The following is an 18793-nucleotide window of genomic DNA, read 5'->3' as shown; positions in this document are numbered from 1 at the left end:
GGTAAGTTAATTTGCAGACCATCAGGGCTGAAAAAATGATAAAGCATGCCTTATTCTCAGGGTCTAAACAAATCTCAATCCTGTGTATCAAAATTATACGTTTTTTCTAAAAAAAAAAAAAAAAAAAAGGGCTGGGCGTGGTGGCTCACGTCTGTAATCCCAGCACATTGGGAGGCTGAGGTGGACGAATCACCTGGGGTCAGGAGTTAAAGACCAGCCTGGCCAACATGGTAAAACCCAGTCTCTACTAAAAATACAAAAATTAGCTGGGATTGGTGGTATGCACCTGTAATCCCAGCTATTGGGAAGGCTGAGGCAGAAGAATCACTTGAACCTGGAAGGCAGAGGTTGCAGTAAGCCAAGATTGTGCTATTGCACTCCAGCCTGGGCAATAAGAGTGAAACTCTGTATCCAAAAAAAAAAAAGAGATAGCAGCAATCCATCCTAGATATACTAAATATTAGTATCTCCAAGAAAGGAGTCCAAAAACTTTTGATTCTGTTTTATTTTGGAACTAACACAGGTTATTCCGTTGCACAGTCAAGGTTGAATACCACCATCCTAAGCTGCAGGCAGAGATCTACATGAGGAATCTCATATTGATGATGATGATATGGTTACACAAAACTTCCTATATTCACTCAGGCAAAGCTCCACAATCAGATGACTATGTTTACCCAGTAGGCAGGAATCAGGTGTCACTAACACCTTCTGCAGCTCTCATAAGGACATACACAGTTTTATGCAGGAAATAAGATTTTCCCTTTTCTTACCTATGACACCAAAGGGTTTCATGTCCTGGGTAGGAATCAATAAGATCAGTGCTGAATTCAACTTCTTCTTCTAGAAGATGGGGAAGATTAATCCTTGGTTCCTCTGTTGAAGCTGCTGCTTCTTCATCTTTTGGAAGAACTAGGGCTGGCTCACTTCTCAAACAGTTTTGCTCCATCACAGAACTGTCTATCACAGTTTGGCTAATCAAAGACTTTAGCAAAAACTGGCGGTAGTGAAATCCACTGTGGTCTGAAACGTGCATAGATGCCCAATGCTTAGTAGAAGACAGTTCATCAAGAAGAATCTTGTAAGAAGAAAAAAAGGGTAGTAAGAAGAAGAGTTCGCAAAGGTTTTTCTTTCTCCGTTATTGCCTCTGATTTCTCCTTAATTTGTTCCTTTTTTGACAAGACCATTCTTACCAATATTTTGTACACAATGTCCGGAACAGTGTTGTCACTTAGTGGAAGCTTAATACATGCAAATTTTCTCTTTCCCATATAACAGTGACAGTGTTTTTTGTTTGTTTGTTTTAAAGACAAAAGAATTTAAGGACTCATTTGTCATCCTTTCCCTAGACCTTGACTACTCATATTCTGATTGGTACATACAGAGAAGTAAAGTCAAATTCTAAAATAATGATAACCATTAGGGTATTCACTCAAAAGTAATGCTGATGTAAAGGGAACATATAAACTCAGATTACTCTGATAGAAACTTTATTTTACATTTAATAAATTTGTATAATATCTAACTTATTATCTGTTCAACAACGGGCTCAGTGAAATTATTTGTTCTTCACTATAAGTGCCATGAGGGCAGAGACCATGTTTCTCTTGTTCACTACTTAATTCTAAGGGATTAGTACAAAAACATGATGCATTCATAAGATTTTTCAAGAGATAATGACTTTATTTGTCTCAAACTCATTTAACATTAATAATAAAAGGGTTTTAAAATAAGTGAAATAAAATTCAGCAGTAAATTGTTTAAATCTTTGTGATACCAATATCTTACAAACTAAAGAATTTCAAATGAAACATTTTTTAAAAAGCAGCACTTATGCAAAAATTATTTATTTGAGAGTGTCTTGGACAGGTAGAAAACATAAATCAGTGAAAGGTGTATCAAGGGCCTACCACATTCCATCAGAGGATTTTCAGACCAGCTAAGGAAAAAAGACACACATTTGTGAACAGTTAACAATATAGACAGCATAATGCCGAATGACACCTTTACCTGATTGTCAAGGGTCCCAGGCAAATGCCTTCTCCTGTACCATGATCTTTTTTCCATTTCTTACACACTTTTCTTCCCCAGGAATCTTTCCCTCTTCTAAATCTCTATAGTACTTATGTGTTCCATCACATTTATTAAAGAATTTTCAGTGCATCTCTTCATTTCCATTAAACTCAGTGAGTGAGTGCTTTAAGGTATTTATTCACTCCTAATTGATGCTTCAATCCCTCTACACCTACTGGCATCAGAGTGGATACATAAGTATTTTATGAAATGAATGAATGAACAATTTAATAAATAAGATGAATAGTACAAAGGAGTAAGATTATTTCCAGCCAAGATGGTCAAGCTGTATAAGTAGCATGTTTTAAACATCTCCTTTAAGTTCCAATGAGTTTATTCAGCCATCTAAATTTATTCTAGAGGATATAGCTGGCAAGCCTCTGAGAAATGGAAAACAATCTTTATTTGATTTTAAAAGGTAAGCAAAAATTAGCACCAAATAAACTTCTACCTGAAATAAAAATTAATCTTATGTTTATGACATTTTTGAAAAATAAACCTGTAAAACATTCTGGCTATCATATAGCAGCTTTTTTATTTTGGCATGGCTTCTTAATATGGATTAAAAAGAGTATTCTACTTGTTTAAAATGAACTTATGTAATATGAAAAAACATTTAGATTATTTCTTACTGGATATTCCCATGTATAAAATGGTAATTATTTAATTTTGAGGGAAAAATGGCGTGTATATATATATATATATATAATGTTCTGGATGGGCATGGTGGCTCATGCCTGTAATCTCAGCACTTTGGGAGGCCGAGGCGGGCAGATCACGTGAGGTCAGGAGTTGGAGACCAGCCTGACCAACGTGGTGAAACCCTGTCTCTACTAAATATACAAAAATTAGCCGGGTATGGTGGCACACACCTGTAGTTCCAGCTACTAGGAAGGCTGAGGCAGGAGAATTGCTCAAACCCAGGAGGTAGAGGTTGCAGTGAGCCAAGATCGGTCCACTGTACTCCATCTTGGGTGACAGAGCCAGACTCTATCTCAAAAAAGAAAAAAAAGATTTTTAACAAAATCAATTTCTTAAAAAAAATCTTAGGCTTTTAAAGAAAAAATCCACTATATTCTTTTTTCTAAGATATAAAGATGCATATTAAATGAAAGAAGAAACTTTAACTGGAATTTCAGGGCATTTTCTTGTTAGAATAAAAAGATATAAAGATATAGGCAATGATTTTTTTAAAAAAGACAGCAATTACTTTTAAGTGATCCAATTAACATTTAAGTGATCTAAAGATACTATATAAAGTTATGGCTTTAATGTACAGTACTAATGGGATAAATGACCTTTATATGATATACATTAAATATCCTTCTTTTCCAACTTCCATATGAAAACATGAGGAAGTAAATAAATAAACTACAAGAAAACTGCAGATGCAGGGCTATGAAATAGAGGGATAATGTGTTAAAAATGAAAGACTACTGAAAATACATATGCCATCAGTCCTGTAAACTTTTAAAAATAACATTTGGGTTTTCTTCTGATTATAAAAGTTATACAAAATGATCACTATAGAAAATTCCAATACAGAAAAATATGAAAAAGCAAACAAAAATCATCCATTACTTGTTGACCAGAGATTACTACTTGCAACATTCTGGCATAAAACAAATCTTTCAGGTTTTTTTCTTTTTCTTTTTTTTTTTTTTTGAGACGGAGTTTCGCTCTTGTTACCCAGGCTGGAGTGCAATGGCGCAATCTCAGCTCACCGCAACCTCTGCCTCCTGGGTTCAGGCAATTCTCCTGCCTCAGCCTCCTGAGTAGCTGGGATTACAGGCACGCGCCACCATGCCCAGCTAATTTTTTGTATTTTTAGTAGAGACGGGGTTTCACCATGTTGACCAGGATGGTCTTGATCTCTTGACCTCGTGATCCACCCACCTCAGCCTCCCAAAGTGGTGGGATTACAGGCGTGAGCCACCGCGCCCGGCCTATTTTGCCTAATTTTCTATTATGAATTGTCTAATTTGCTATTTATGTTAGTCATTATTTTTCTTATGAGTTTGAAAGAGATCTTTACATATTAAAGATATTAAGTCTCTTTGTCATATGTGTTGTATTATTTTCAGTATATTACTGCAACTGATTTTTTAAATTATTCTTTTTTTTTAATTTGGAGTCAGACAAAATTCTTTTTCTTTCTTTTTTCCCCTCAGGTCTATTGAAGTATAAATGACAAATTAAAATTGTGTGTGTGTGTGTGTGTGTGTGTGTGTGTGTGTGTGTGTGTGTGTATGACATATGTTTTTATGTATACAATGTGAAATGATTACCACAATCAAGTGAATTAATATATCCATCACCTTGCATAAGTATTTTCTTTTTTTGTGAAGAGAACATTTAAGATAATGCTCCTAGAAATCTTTAGGTATACATTATTATTAAGAGTAATTACCATGTTCTACAATTAGACCTCCAGGACTTATTTAACCTAACTAAAACTGTATCCTTTAACCAGCAACTCCCTATTACCCACCATAACCCATAATCCTGCAATCACCATCCTACTCTCTACTTCTGTGAGCTCAGCTTGTTTAGACTCCACATACAAGTGAGACCATGCAATATTTATCCTTCTGTGCCTGGTGTATTTCACTTAGCATAATGTCTCCCAGGTCTCCTTTTCCTTCATAGAGGTTTTTATTCCACTTAACGTTCAATTTAGTATTTAAGACTAAAAAATAATAACTTTCTATTTTCTAAAAAGTTAATTATAACAGCATCAGAAATTGAACAAGGAATCCTTTCTCTAATTATGTGAAATACCACATTCATCATTAATGAACTATGTACATATCATGTATTGGAATTTGTTTCTGGACTTTATATTCTGTTCCATTACTGAATCTATTTTTGAAATAGTATCGTAATTTTAATTACTCCATGTTATTAAACATTTAAGTATCCAACGGTAGCGTGTTCCTGATGGTTTTTCCCAACAATTTCTTAGCTATATTTAAAGCTTTATTCTCTCTAGTGAACTTTACAATCATTTTTGAAGTGAAAAAATAAATCAGTGGTTTTTAATATATTCACAGAATTGTGCAACCATTGCTGTCATCTAATTTCAAATGTTTTCATCACCCCCACAAAACCCCATTCCTATTAGAAATTATACCCCATTCCCTCCTCCCCAGCCTTTGACATCCACTAATCAGCTTTGCCTATCCTGAACATACAATATGTGGCCTTGAATCGGACTGCTTTCAATCAGCATGTTTTCAAGGTTCATCCACGTTACAGCATATATCAACATGTCCTTCCTTTTTTATGGCCAATATTCCATTGCATGAATATACCACATTTTGTTTTCCATTCCTCAGGTGAGGTGTTACTTTTTGGCTATATAAATAATGTGGTTATCAACGTTCTCATAAAAGATTTGGTATGGAATGTGTTTGGTATGGAATTTGGTATGGAATGAGTAGAATTACAGGGTCATATGTAGTAATGCATGTTTTTCTCCAAGAATACAATATATATTAACTACAGTTTTATTAATATATGGTAATTTTATGTTTAATTATTTGAGGAAATGCCAAACTGCTTTCCACAGTAGCTGTACCATTTTACATTCTTACCAGCCATAAATAAGTTTCTCTACATCCTAACCACCCTTTATTATAGTCTATATTTTGGTGCGAAGTGTTATCTCACTCCCTGTGGTTTTGATTTCCATTTCCCTAATAGTAATGATGTTGAATATCTTTTCATAACCTTATTGGTGATTTCGATATGTTTTTTTGAGAAATGACCATATGTCCTTTTTTTATGTGGAGCACCATATTAACTTGCAATTTGCCAGTAGTAATAAACTGCCTGTCTTTCCTGCCACCCTATCCTCAAACATAAAAATATTTTAAAATTTACTTAAATATGTTTATTTAAGCATGCAGACATCAGAGAGAATGTAAAATAGAAAACTAAGGTATCATAATTCCACCCCATACTACTTTTAATCAATCTTTATTCTTTAACCATTTTTCTGAATAGAAAATGAATATATGCTTTTATAAAAAATACAAGGAAAAAATCAATAACGTTGTATGTATGTATGTATAAATATCTGCTGAGCATTTACCATGTGCCAAGCACTGTTCCAAATACTTTAAAGTATTTGCAATCTCATTCAATGCTAATAAATACATTAAAAATTAGATGGCTATGTGCAGTGGCTCACGCCTGTAATCTCAGAACTTTGGGAGGCCAAGTCAGGTGGATTGCTTGAGGTCAGGAGTTCGAGACAAGCCTGAGCAACATGGTGAAACCCCATCTCTATGAAAAATACAAAAACTAGCCAGGCATGGTGGTGAGTGCCTGTATTCCCAGCCACTTGGAAGGTTGAGGCAGGAGAACCACTTGAACACAGGAGGCGGAGGCTGCAGTGAGCTGAGATTGTGCCACTGCATTCCAGTTTCATTTATTTATGAGAACTGTCTCATAAATAAAAAAAATTTTGGCTTATTCTAATATAACCTGTTGTGAATATTTTTCTTTAAATCATCTTCAAAAATATAATTTTTAGTCATAACAAAATATTCCAATGTGATGGACTGTAACTAATCCCTCAGTATTGAAGGGCTACAGCTTTTCTAGTTTTTCACTACTATAAGTGCTACTTTTATATATCAAACTTCCATATTTAATAGCCAGTGTGTAATGGACACTTAGTTAAGGCACTGTGATAGCCACTTTATATAAATCCTCAAATTCAATTTGCATCACTCAGTGAGATGGAATTACCATCACCTCACTTTTCCAGATGAGAAAAATGAAGGTTGAAGAGACTAAGTAACTTCCTCAAGGCTACACAGCAAATTAGTGGTAAAGCCAGAATGCAGAGTAGGTCTGTATGACCACTGAGTGAAGCCTTTAATCACTCTACCATACTTCATCTTCCATTATTTCTTTATGATGAATTCCTGGAAGCAGAACTCTTAAAAATAACACCCTATTTTTAAAAGTGTGATAAATGCTGCCATGCTGCCCTTCAGTAAGATTACAACAATTTGAATAATGCCCATTTTCATACTCTTACTAATACTTGATACCAGCACTTTAAAAAGTCATTTTCCGGTGGCTCACGCCTGTAATTCCAGCACTTTGGGAGGCCGAGGCAGGTGGATCACAAGGTCAAGAGATCGAGACCATCCCGGTCAACATGGTGAAACCCCGTCTCTACTAAAAATACAAAAAATCAGCTGGGCATGGTGGCGCGTGCCTGTAATCCCAGCTACTCAGGAGGCTGAGGCAGGCGAATTGCCTGAACCCAGGAGGCGGAGGTTGCGGTGAGCCGAGATTGCGCCATTGCACTCCAGCCTGGGTAACAAGAGCAAAACTCCGTCTCAATGGCTCAAAAAAAAAAAAAAAAAAAAAAAGTCATTTTCAATTTTCTAAGCTAAGACATGCTGGTTCATTTCATATATATTTTTAAGCCGATCTAGACTACTGGTATTTTGTGATTACCTCCTGTAATAGACAAAGCATAGCAGTAAATGTTCTAGGGGCCCAACGGCTTATAACAGAAAGGAGATTTTGCAAATTTAGGACTCCTCACTGACAACAAGAACAGGAGATGTTGCAGTGGCAAGTGGTGACAGGAAGAATGGTAAGTCCTCCTTCCAAGGGCAAGTCGAGGAAGGGTGATGACATCTGAGCCCAAGAGTGGACCCTGGCACCTGAGCCATTAGTGAGCTATCCTTACCGCCAGATGGTTTCAAGTAGCCAAGAATTTCACTTTGGCCCCTTGTTCCTCATTTTATGGAAATGCCACTTGAAAAGGTCCACATCATGGCAGAAAAATTTCCAAAGACCTCTCAGTTAACCTGGACTCTGACTTCCTTTTTATCCCCAATCCTCCCCATATCTCTTTCCTCCTCCCATACACTATTGAGTTGTAGATCTGACATGATTGCCTCTAAAACACTCCATATACCCAACAACCCATCAAACAACTTGTAATCACGCCTCCAGACCCACACTACGTATTTTCCTTCCCCCTAGCAGCTATTTCCAATGAGCCCATCCTAGATGAAGAACCATTTTTCTGTGCTCCCACTGTATTCTGATGCTTTGGAATTGTTGGTCTACTTTCTCAACTAGATTTTCAATTTGTTAAGAGCAAGGACTTAGTTTTACTGCCATACCCAGTATATAGGACAGTGGCTGGGTATGATAGAGTTTTGCACTTTTCATGAATAAACTGCACTGAGTTGATCAAGCAAACTGGTGGCCAATTTTCTATTTCTGGGGGAGCAGAAAAGGAACTAAAATGGAGTCAACCTCTCTTTATTAGATGCCCAGTAATTTACATCCATTAACCCAAATAACTCAAAATAATCCACTGAGGCAGACAGTAGAGTCCCTATTTTATAAATGAAAACAATGAAACCTTACTTTCCACACATAGCTAGTAAGGCCCAAATCTAAACCTAGGTTGATGTGATTTTAAGCCTTTGCTCTTTTTACTGCATTAGGTGGTCACCCTCCTGAAACTCACATAAACCAGAAGAGGAAGGCTCCTCTTCCAGAATTGTTGGCTTAAAATCCTCTGGAAGTAAAAGCTCTCCTATTTGTCTTGGCCAGGAAACAAAGAGGAAAATGACAGCATGGGAAGAGGGAGGTAGGAAGAAGGGGGGGTAAACTAAAATTACATAATACTTCTCCACTAATGTGAAAGCACCAGCTGGGGCACTTCCATCTTCAACTTGACCTCTTTTAATTGTCTCAAGCCTGAGAAGCTTTTTAGATGAGCACCCTAGATTCTTATGGCACTGTGACATCATCAGAAAAGAAAAATACTGAGACCCTGTATTATATAGGAAGGAGCACAAGGGACACCTGGCTCTCATTCTGATGAATAATAAGAGGTGCAACTGTAGCTAAGTCTAAGCCATTAAAATTCTCTGGGAATCTCCGTCTCCTGATTTCTAAACTGAAAGGATTAGGCTTTGAGAGTTTCCAAACTGCCTCTGCATCCAAATAACCCTGAGTCCATGGAAAATGCTGATCTCTAGGTCCACCCTCATTCCGATTTAGTAGGCCTGGAGTTGGACTTAGGAATCCCCAGGTAATTTACAGGCTCAGACAATTTTAAAAACACCTGGGTGAGATCATCTATCCTTGCCCTCCTTTCCCCTTTTTCAGAGGATGAAAGTGTGAAAATACAGCCAGCTGACTTAGTATATTGTCACATAACCAAACACTACCAAGAAATAACAATTCCAGTTCTATAAGGCTTAATAATCCCTTCCTGTTTCAGGATAAAGTGAGTTATGCTCAGTCTTCCTCAACTGATTAAACCTGCCTTTGTTTTACCAATGCACTAGCCTTAAGACTGCCAAAAACATGTCCAGACCATTAGTTTCTCTACTCCTTCAAAGCTCTTCTGAGGATGAACCATTACCAGAAGATTTTAAGGGCAGGCAGGCAGTCTGCCCAGGAGACAATAATGTCCCTACCTTGACATCTAGCTTGGCCAAGTGCTGTAAAACCCAGATGCGATGGGACCAAGCATTATAGTTGCTTGGGTATCTCCCTGCAGCTTCACCACAGACCTCCATCTCTTCTTGTATGAGTCGCTGTGCCCTTTCTGCAGGAATTGTTCCCAAGTTTCCTTTGGTCACAGGGGAAGGCAACGAGGTTTCCTGAATTAGCTGTTGTAGCACCCATCGCCTGTTAAGATAGCATGTGGGAAAGAACACAGAAAGAACATAAACCAGAGAGGAAAATAACCAGTTTTCATTATTCCTGATTTAATTTCCATTCAGAGACAATGTAGAATAATACCTGTTTATAAGTCCATTTTTTTGGAGATGGGGAGGGGTTGTTTTGTTGTTTGTGACAATATAAAATTTAGCAGTATGGATGAAGGTTGGAAAAAGGATACATGGGAAGAAAAAACCCTTTAAAATCTGTAATACTTTTTACAATACAATTACATTAGAGAATGTCATTACTTCTAAAATGATAATCCCAAAACTCTATTTGGCCAGGAAATGTAAAGGCAAATGGGGTGTGTATGTGTGGCGGTGGTGGTGGTGGTGAGGGGTTATAAATGGCGGACAAATATTACAAGAGGAGTCATGATTCACATCTTTAATTATATATGCATGCCTCACCCTATGTGCATTTGTTTGCAAACAAGAAGCTGCATTCTGATAGTTTTCATTCAGCAAAATTTCTGTATTATAGCATAAAATCTGGAAGGTAACAAATATAATTCATTTAACCATTAAGGAGGTGTCAAAATATCCTTATCCACAAATTCTCCCTTTGTCTATTTAAGATTTGCATTAGCATATATCTTACCTAAAAAGCACTAGTGTTTCTAACTACGTAATGTGTTTAGTTTGTACCAGTAATTTACTCATATAAAAACGTTTTTTAAAGATTTCCAACCCAAAGGTACAGGAAGTTGAGTAAGGAAACTCATTTTATCATTTTAAAATAATGGAATTTCTTATTTAACAACAAAATACTGCTTTATAAAAAAATTAGGCAAGCCAAGAAACTGATGGATACATATTTAACAGTTTCTTTTCCCTGCCACCATCCCTTTCCAACTCTCCATGTACATAGTCATATGCCTTTCTGTGGTCTACTATCCCAATTTCTAGTCATGAAGAAACGACAGCTGACTATGTGATTTGGAAGAGGCTGACCTGCATTGTTAACCAAAGGCAAGATTACCACTAAGACACCTTGAACTGAGGTAAGATCCTAAAATGCCCAGGATTTAAGAAAAATTTGAGAATTTCAGGATGACTTCTTTATTGGTCCTGACCAGCAAGCCCACACCATACCATTTTGGTCAAGTAAGAGTAGTTACAAAGGGTCTAAGAGGAAGATGCTTCCAGATGGCCAGGATTTTGAGAGTCCTAACGTGCATTCTGGCTATCTGTCCTAGGCTTTTAATCTAAAACTGTTCTTAGCAACTTTAGCTCAGCCTACATAGCATTCACCTCAGCTGCCCTTAGCTTTCTCTATAAGTTAATTTTAATAACCACAACCATCACCACCACCATCTTTACCAGGAAAACAACCAAATGCTTTTAAAATCCACATTGCTAATTACAGTTGCATTTACAGTATCTGTAAGTACAATCTCCACAACTGCTTCAGAGAGTTAATAATAGCTAACATTTATTATTTAATATGTGCCAGGCACTGTGAGAGTGTTACATGCACTAACTGATGTAAACTTGACTGTTAACTATATGAGATATGTGTAATTATTATTCTCATTTTACAAATGAGAAAACTGAGGCTTGGTGAGGTTAAGTAATTCCCATGGACACTTAGGGAGTAAGCTATAAAGCTCCAATATTTAAATGCAGGTAGCCTGACTTCAGAATTAATGCTCTGGAACCAATACGTGACCCTGCCTCTCACATGGCATGTTTCGTTCTCCAGCCATTCTGAGTAGTAAGTAAGAGTACTATATTGTAAATTAACCACACCTGTGAATCCATGTTTCTGGACTCTTTGGAAACTTAGTTAAGGCGAGTTTTCCCAGATGTAAATCCTTAATTGGATTTAAAGTACCAGAGAGGATCAGCTCTTTCCTGTTTAAAAAAAAAAAAAAAAAAAAAAGTTTTAAAATTATCCTTATATCCAAAGGTTCTGCATGGCTTTTAATATAACCTCATTGTAAAGTGAATTTCTAACAATTAAAAAAAAAAAAAAAAAAGAAAGAAAAAAGCCCAAGCCACTCTGGGATATAAAATGCTCATAAATGTGACATGCAGTCATCAAGAATGTATTCTCATAGCGTCAATATTCCAAATTAATAAGCAGAAAGAGAGGCTTTTAACTCAGCAGGTGAAATTTTAACTATTTGTGTGAAGGCAAAGGGGTTTTCTGGCCTACCTCATTTCCAAAAGTTGTGAGATCTGCTAGTGGTATCTATAGGGCCAATCCAATACCAGTCAAGAATTGGTGTAGTTTCCTAAATAGGACTTTACATGGTCTGTTTCATTACAAAACCACACAATATGACTGAGATGTAAGGGGGAAAAATCATTCATGGAATCACTATTCTAACCAAATTACTATTTTTTATTTTTGAATTTTCCCTTCTACTTTTTCCTATACACACATATATTTTAACATATAATTGTATATCCTAGTCTCATTATATCTTAAGCATTTCCCCATGATTCTATGTAATGAACATTTTAAATGATCAAATAGTTTGTAAGGAACATTTATTTAAATGCTCAAATAGTTTTCATTCAGTAGCTATGCTTTTCCCTTGTTAAGACATTTAGGATACTTCAAACTTTTTGTTATTTTAAAACAAATCTGGCGGGGCAGGGTGGGGCGGAGGTGGAGTGGAAAAGCTTTGTGCTCATGACTTCTTTCTTTTGTATTCTCACTTTGGATAAGTTTCTAAAAGAGCTATTAACAAGGTAAAATACTCACATGACCTTTGATATACTAGGCCATTCCTTTTTAAAATATTAATATAAGCAGCAGAAGTAATAGCAATGTAAGGTTTTGTTGTTTTTAAAACTGTTTGAGCCCAACCAAAGCTTCAATACAACTACTGTTGTCCCTTGGTATCTTGGGGGGCCTTGTTTCCAGGACCTTCCACAGATACCAAAATCTGCAAAGGCTCAAGTCCTTGATATAAAATGTGCTGCCATATAACCTATGCACATCCTCCCATATACTTCATATCATTTCTAGGTTACTTATAATACCGAATACAATGTAAATGCTATTGTTCAGGGACTAATGACAGAAAAACAAAGTCTGAACACGTTCACTACAGAAAGCATTTTTCCCCCAAATATTCTCTATCTGCAGTTGGTTGAATCCATAGATGCAGAACCTATGGACACAGAGGGCCAACTATAAAGAATGTCATGCAAGTGCTTTCTATACCTATTTCTCAGGTAAATACAATTTATGTTTGCTTTCTCAGGTAAGTTTTTGGTAAATGCTGATATTATACTGTTACTGAATTCTGAATGTATATATGATTTTATAACAAAATCAGATCATTTGCTATTATTTATTAATCTTCAAATGTCCTTTCTGTGATAGGGCTGATTATTCATTTATTTTAGAGAAGTATAAGCCAGAGAAAACCAGAATCAAGTTCTTATGCCATATCTACTTAGATGGATTTAATTCCTAAATACCATACATATTCTTTCCAACAGTGACATAGTATTTCTAAAGTCTTATTTGATAAAGAAAACAACCATTTTCCTTTCAATGTTCAGGAAACCAATTGTGATTATAGATACAAAATATATATTTTTTCATGCAACAGCCAATTGCCTTTGCAGTCTTGGATTCTTTTTCTTCTGAAATCAGTAGCATTTTGTTTATATAGTAAGTTAGGATACCTATAAAGTAAAAGGAGGAAAAGATTGCTCTATGTAATTTTAACTACTTTTGAGAGCAATGTTTCTCAAAGTGGACCCTGACTGCAACATCAGCATCATCTAAAACTTGTGTGAAATGTAGATCCTCGGGCCTCAACCCAGACCCCACTGAACCAGAAACTCAGACGGGCACAGCAATACGTGTTTTAAAACAAGCTCTTAAGATGATGCCCATTGGCCAGGTACAGTGGCTCGTGCCTGTAATCTCAGCACTTTGGGAGGCCCAGGCAGGTGGATCACGAGGTCAAGAGATTGAGATCATCCTGACCAACATGGTGAAACCCCATCTCTACTAAAAATACAAGAATTAGCTGGATATGGTGGCGTGCACCTGTAGTCCCAGCTACTCAGGAGGCTGAGGCAGGAGAATTGCTTGAACCCAGGAAGCGGAGGTTGCAGCGAGCTGAGATTGCACCACTGCACTCCAGCCTGGTAACAGAAACTCTGTTAAAAAAAAAAAAAAAAAAAAAAAAAAAAAAAAAAAAAAAAAAAAAAAGTGACGTCCATTAAAGTTGAAAAAACTACTATACCAAATTTATTGTATTATGCTTAATTTCCATTTACTAAATTTAAGACCTCTTATTATTTACAACTGCCTACCTTTATTCTCATATACATCCATATATAAGGGGAGAGAATAAAAATTTTCTTCAAAAAAGAGGCAGTCTCCCTATAAATGAGTTTTGACAAAGTTTCTAAAATTATGAGCACTCTCTTTTTGCAACCACTGAAGCACAGAATTTTTAAAGAAGAAAAAGAAAAAAATATGGACACTCTGTTAATATATTTAGAACTAAGTGGTATTTTTGGGAGGACATCTTAGCTTGAAACAACCTCAATCAATGTTAATATATAGACATTGAAAAATATCACCTGATGGAATCAAGCAAAATTTTAATATCAATGTAATAAACTTTGCTGGGGTAGTACTGAACATTTGTAGGTGTTGGATATTGCTGAAAACAAGTTTTTCAAAAATCACTTAAAGAAGATATGATAGGTGGTAAAATTATAACAATCACATAACTTAGTGCTACATTTTTTTTTTTTTTTTTTTTTGAAATGGGGTCTCTTGCTCTCTTGCCCAGGCTGGAGTACAGTGGCACGAGCTTGACTCACTGAAACCTCCGCCTCCTGGGCTCAAGCAATCCTCTTGCCTCAGCCTCCCAAGTAGCTGGGACAACAGGCACACACCACCACATCTAGCTAATTTTTTGCAGTTTTGGTGGAGATGGGGTCTCACCATGTTGCCCAGGCTGGTTTCAAACTCCTGAGCTCAAGGAATCCACCCATCTCAGCCTCCCAAATTGCTAGGATTACAGATGTGAGCCACCACACCTGGCCATTGAGCTACATTTTTAACAAATCAACTGCTCTAATGTATGCAAATAGGAATCTGGCATGAGATACAATTTCCACTTATACATGGATTCAAAGTGCTATAGCTCAAACAACTTAGATATAATTTGATGGGCTCTGGAAAACTGCAACTAAAAACAGCTAGCTCTTGTGATGACAAAGTCACTGATGTCAATGAGGTACGTAAGGTGTTTGAATGAAACTCATTTTTTTTCCTCAATCTTCAGTTATTCTGTCTGAAATAATAATAATAATGGCCATCCTCATAAAAACTACCATCTATTGAACATTTCCATTGAGTCAAGAACTGTGTAAAGTGATTTACATACGTTATGTAATTTCTCACAACAATCCTGCAAGGTAAACAGTATCATTGAGCCATATGAAATTGCTGATATTCAATCTTTTTTTAAAACCAACTTTTTATTTTACAATAGTTTTGGGTTCATAGACAAGCTGTAAGGATAATACAAAAAATTCCCATATGCCCTGTACCTAGTTTCTCTGCTGTTAACGTCTTATATTACAATGGTACCTTTGTCAAAATTTATGAAACACTGTTGATATATTTTCATTAGAAGTCCATACTTTATTTAGAACTCCTTTGTTTTTTTCCCAAACGTCTTTTTTCTATTCTAAGGTTCCCTCCAGGATCCCTTATATTTATTTGGTTGTTATGTCTCCTTATGCTCCTCTTGGCTCCTCAAATTTACCTTGGTTTTGATGGCTTTGACAGTTTTGAAAATACTGGGTCAGGTATTCTGTATAATGTTTTTCTCATCATTAAACTGGAGTTATGGATTTTGGAGAGGAAGACCAAAGCGGTAAAGTGACATTTTCACTGCATCTTATCAGAGATATGTGCTATCAACATGACTTATCATTGTTGATGTTAATCTGGACCACCTGGCTGAGGTCAGGTTTCTTCATTACTCTTAGAAGAAAGTCACTAATTTTTTGATTCAGTGCACAGCCCACCCTTAAAAAACACAGAGTTATGCTCTACCTCATAGAGGGGGGTTATCTAGATAAATTAACAGGATATTTGTCTGTTGTCTCCTATTTATATATTCATTCATTCATTTCAGTGGGCTGACAGCCATTTTATACTCTGGGTTATAATCCAATACTATGTTATTTATTTTGTTGCTCAAATCATTCCAGCTACGGACACTGGAAGCTCTTTCAGTTGCTCCCTGTATCCCTTTCACATATTCCCATCATATATTTTTGAGCACTTCCTTACCTTCTGGTTCTATAAGATGCTCCAGGCTCATTTTATATACTTGTTGTCTTGGTCCTAGAATCAGCCATTTCTAACATCATTAAAGAATGGTATTAGAAACCACAGTGTGGGTGCTAGAATTAAATTGTTTTTTATCTACCAAAAAAACAATTTCATATGGGTCAACCTAATATCTCAATTTTACAGATGAGGAAATTGAATCCTGGAGAAGTTCAGTAACTTGTTCAAGGTTTCTTAGCTCAGAATGTCAGAACCAAACATCAAATCTGCATGAAATAAAGTTACCAATTTAAATCAATAGGCTATGAGTACAGAACATGAATCACTGGAGTTTGACATCAACTATTCTAGTTACTCAAAGATGTTTTGCTTACTCTAAGAACACAGAACGATGAAGAAAATAGGACATTATTACTAAGTCAACCTTTTTTTTTTTTTTTTTTTTGAGACGTGTGTCACTCTGTCACCAGGGAGTGTGCAGTGACGCAATCTCGGCTCATTGCAACTTCCAATCTCCTGGATTTAAGCGATTCTCCTGCCTTAGCTTCCTGAATAGCTAGGAATAAAGGAGCATGCCACCACGCCCAGCTAATTTTTTGTATTTTTAGTAGAGATGGGGTTTCACCATATTGGCCAGAATGGTCTCGATCTCTTGACCTCATGATCTGCCTGCCTTGGCCTCTCGAAACGCTGGGATTACAGAAATCAACCTTTTTCATCAGGTAATTCACTAATTTTCAAAGCAAAAAAAAAAAAGTAGCAGTCTTTTTTCTTTAAAAAAAAAAAAGTTGAAATTTTAAAGTATGTGCATCACTCAGTGTAATCACACAAGATCAGCTCAAAAATTTATTTTTACCTCTATTTCTTTCCCCTAAGACTGCAATACCCACACATTGAACTAGAGGTCTATTGCATCATCTTTTAGCAGTTTGAAAAATGCAGTAAAAAATCACTCAATGCCTTCCAGGTTTAGTACAGAAGAGATCCACTAACAATTAAAAATAAAGTGCTGTGTATTTGATATGCAAGAGACCTTACAGGGTTAGAGAAGTTTACTTTGAAGTTGGTAGTTTGTTGCTCAAAACGTACCTATGATTCTATGTCTTTATACGTCAACCAATCTTACTAATATAAATTAAAATTTATTAGAACACATATCCATGAAAGATTTTTTTTTAATCAAGATTCCCTTTCTGCTCATCTAGCAAAAAACCTTACTAGTCATCTAACTAGAATAACTTCAAGATTAACTGCCCCAAACACCCCTGAAGTTAAATTTATAGAACAATTTCCCTTCATAAGACCAAACCACATATAATTTTTTAAAATTTAAATCATTAAAAAAATTTACCTAATTCACATCTTTGATTTCACAGATAAAGAAACCAAAACTCTTGAGAAATTAAAGGTTATACTCAAAGTCAGCTGCTACTTAACTGATGAAACAGGACTAAGTTCCATGAATTTTAAGACTAGGATTTTTTTCTCCTATGTTCAACTGGCTTATAGAATATACAACGAATAACGTGTGTGTATACACATATGTATACAGGGGGTGTGTGTGTGTGTGTGTATGCATATATGCTATGCTACTCAGATTTTTTTGCTGAAGGATTTTTTAATTCCTCTCTATTGGTGAGGAATGTGAGAACATGAATAAAAATGGCATTCCTACTTCCCTGTTACTCTGATTTTTTTTCACTGAATTTTATTTCAGTGCCCAATTTGCAAACTGTATATCTATTATGTACAGGCACTAGAGTTAGATGCTAAGGAAACAAAGGAAAAAAAAAAAAAAAGACATGGTCCCTACCCTTAAAAAAAAATCTGAATTTTAAGTTCAAAATACCTTCCTAAGTCTCCTTTGCTGATTCCTCCTCATCTTGTAAATGCTAGAACCATGCTGTCCAATAGAAATATGTGAGTCACAAATGTGAGTCATATATGATTTAAAATGTTCTAACAACTACATTAAACACAAGTATAAATATATTTAATTCAATATATCCAAACTATTATAATTTCAACAAGTAATCAATATAAAAATTATTAATGAGATATTTCCAGTTGTTGCTACGTGGTCTTCAAAATATGATGTACAGTTTACCACTTGCAGTACGTCTCAGTTGACACTAATCACATTTCAAGGGCTCAATAGCCACATGTGACTAGTGGCTACTTTACTGGATTGTATAACCCTAGAAAACTAGAATGTCTCAGGGCTCAGTCTTTAGACTGGTTCTTGTCTCTAGCTATGCCCACTCTTGTAGGAACCTTAAAACAGTTTCATGGCTTTAAAACCATCTATATGTTAATAATTCCCAAGTTAACACCTGGCCCAGACCTTTTTCCTCAACTTTAAATTCATACACAACTACCTGGACACAAATCTAACATGTCCCAATCTGAACTCTTGACCTATAACAAGCACCCATACCTAAATCTGCTTCTCTTCCAGACATTGCCATTTCAGTAAATGGAAACTCCATCTTTTCAGTTGCTCAGGAAAAAAGCCAGAGTCAAGCACGACTCCCTTCTTTCTCATCCTATACACTTTCCACTACTCTGCAGTGCACCTCAAAAACCAATGATATGTTATATGCCTTACAATCCAACCAATTATGGTGATTGCCCATTACCCTCCCACCTCAAAAAAGGAAGGAAAATAAAAGCATGTATCAAACAGTATACTGTAATTGTT

General features: G+C 36.0%; 1 protein-coding gene across 4 annotated transcripts in view; it reads right to left on the bottom strand.

Annotated features, from left to right (window-relative positions):
- The window catches only part of PTAR1 (protein prenyltransferase alpha subunit repeat containing 1), a 49960-nt gene that overhangs the window by 13013 nt on the left and 18154 nt on the right, over nucleotides 1-18793 (bottom strand). For all 4 annotated transcript variants that reach the window (XM_032290937.1, XM_032290939.1, XM_032290940.1 and 1 more), the window contains exons 4-6: nucleotides 11550-11654; nucleotides 9549-9762; nucleotides 774-1078 (exon numbers count right to left, since the gene is read on the bottom strand). In XM_032290937.1, the coding sequence (XP_032146828.1) occupies nucleotides 774-1078; nucleotides 9549-9762; nucleotides 11550-11654 (624 nt within the window). The remainder of the gene's footprint in view (nucleotides 1-773; nucleotides 1079-9548; nucleotides 9763-11549; nucleotides 11655-18793) is intronic.

The sequence above is a fragment of the Sapajus apella genome, unplaced genomic scaffold (assembly GCF_009761245.1).
Source record: "Sapajus apella isolate SASKATOON/1434 unplaced genomic scaffold, GSC_monkey_1.0 scaffold24, whole genome shotgun sequence".
NCBI lineage: Eukaryota > Metazoa > Chordata > Mammalia > Primates > Cebidae > Sapajus > Sapajus apella.
Note: the sequence above shows the minus strand (reverse complement) of the source record. Positions and strands in the feature narration are given on the sequence as shown.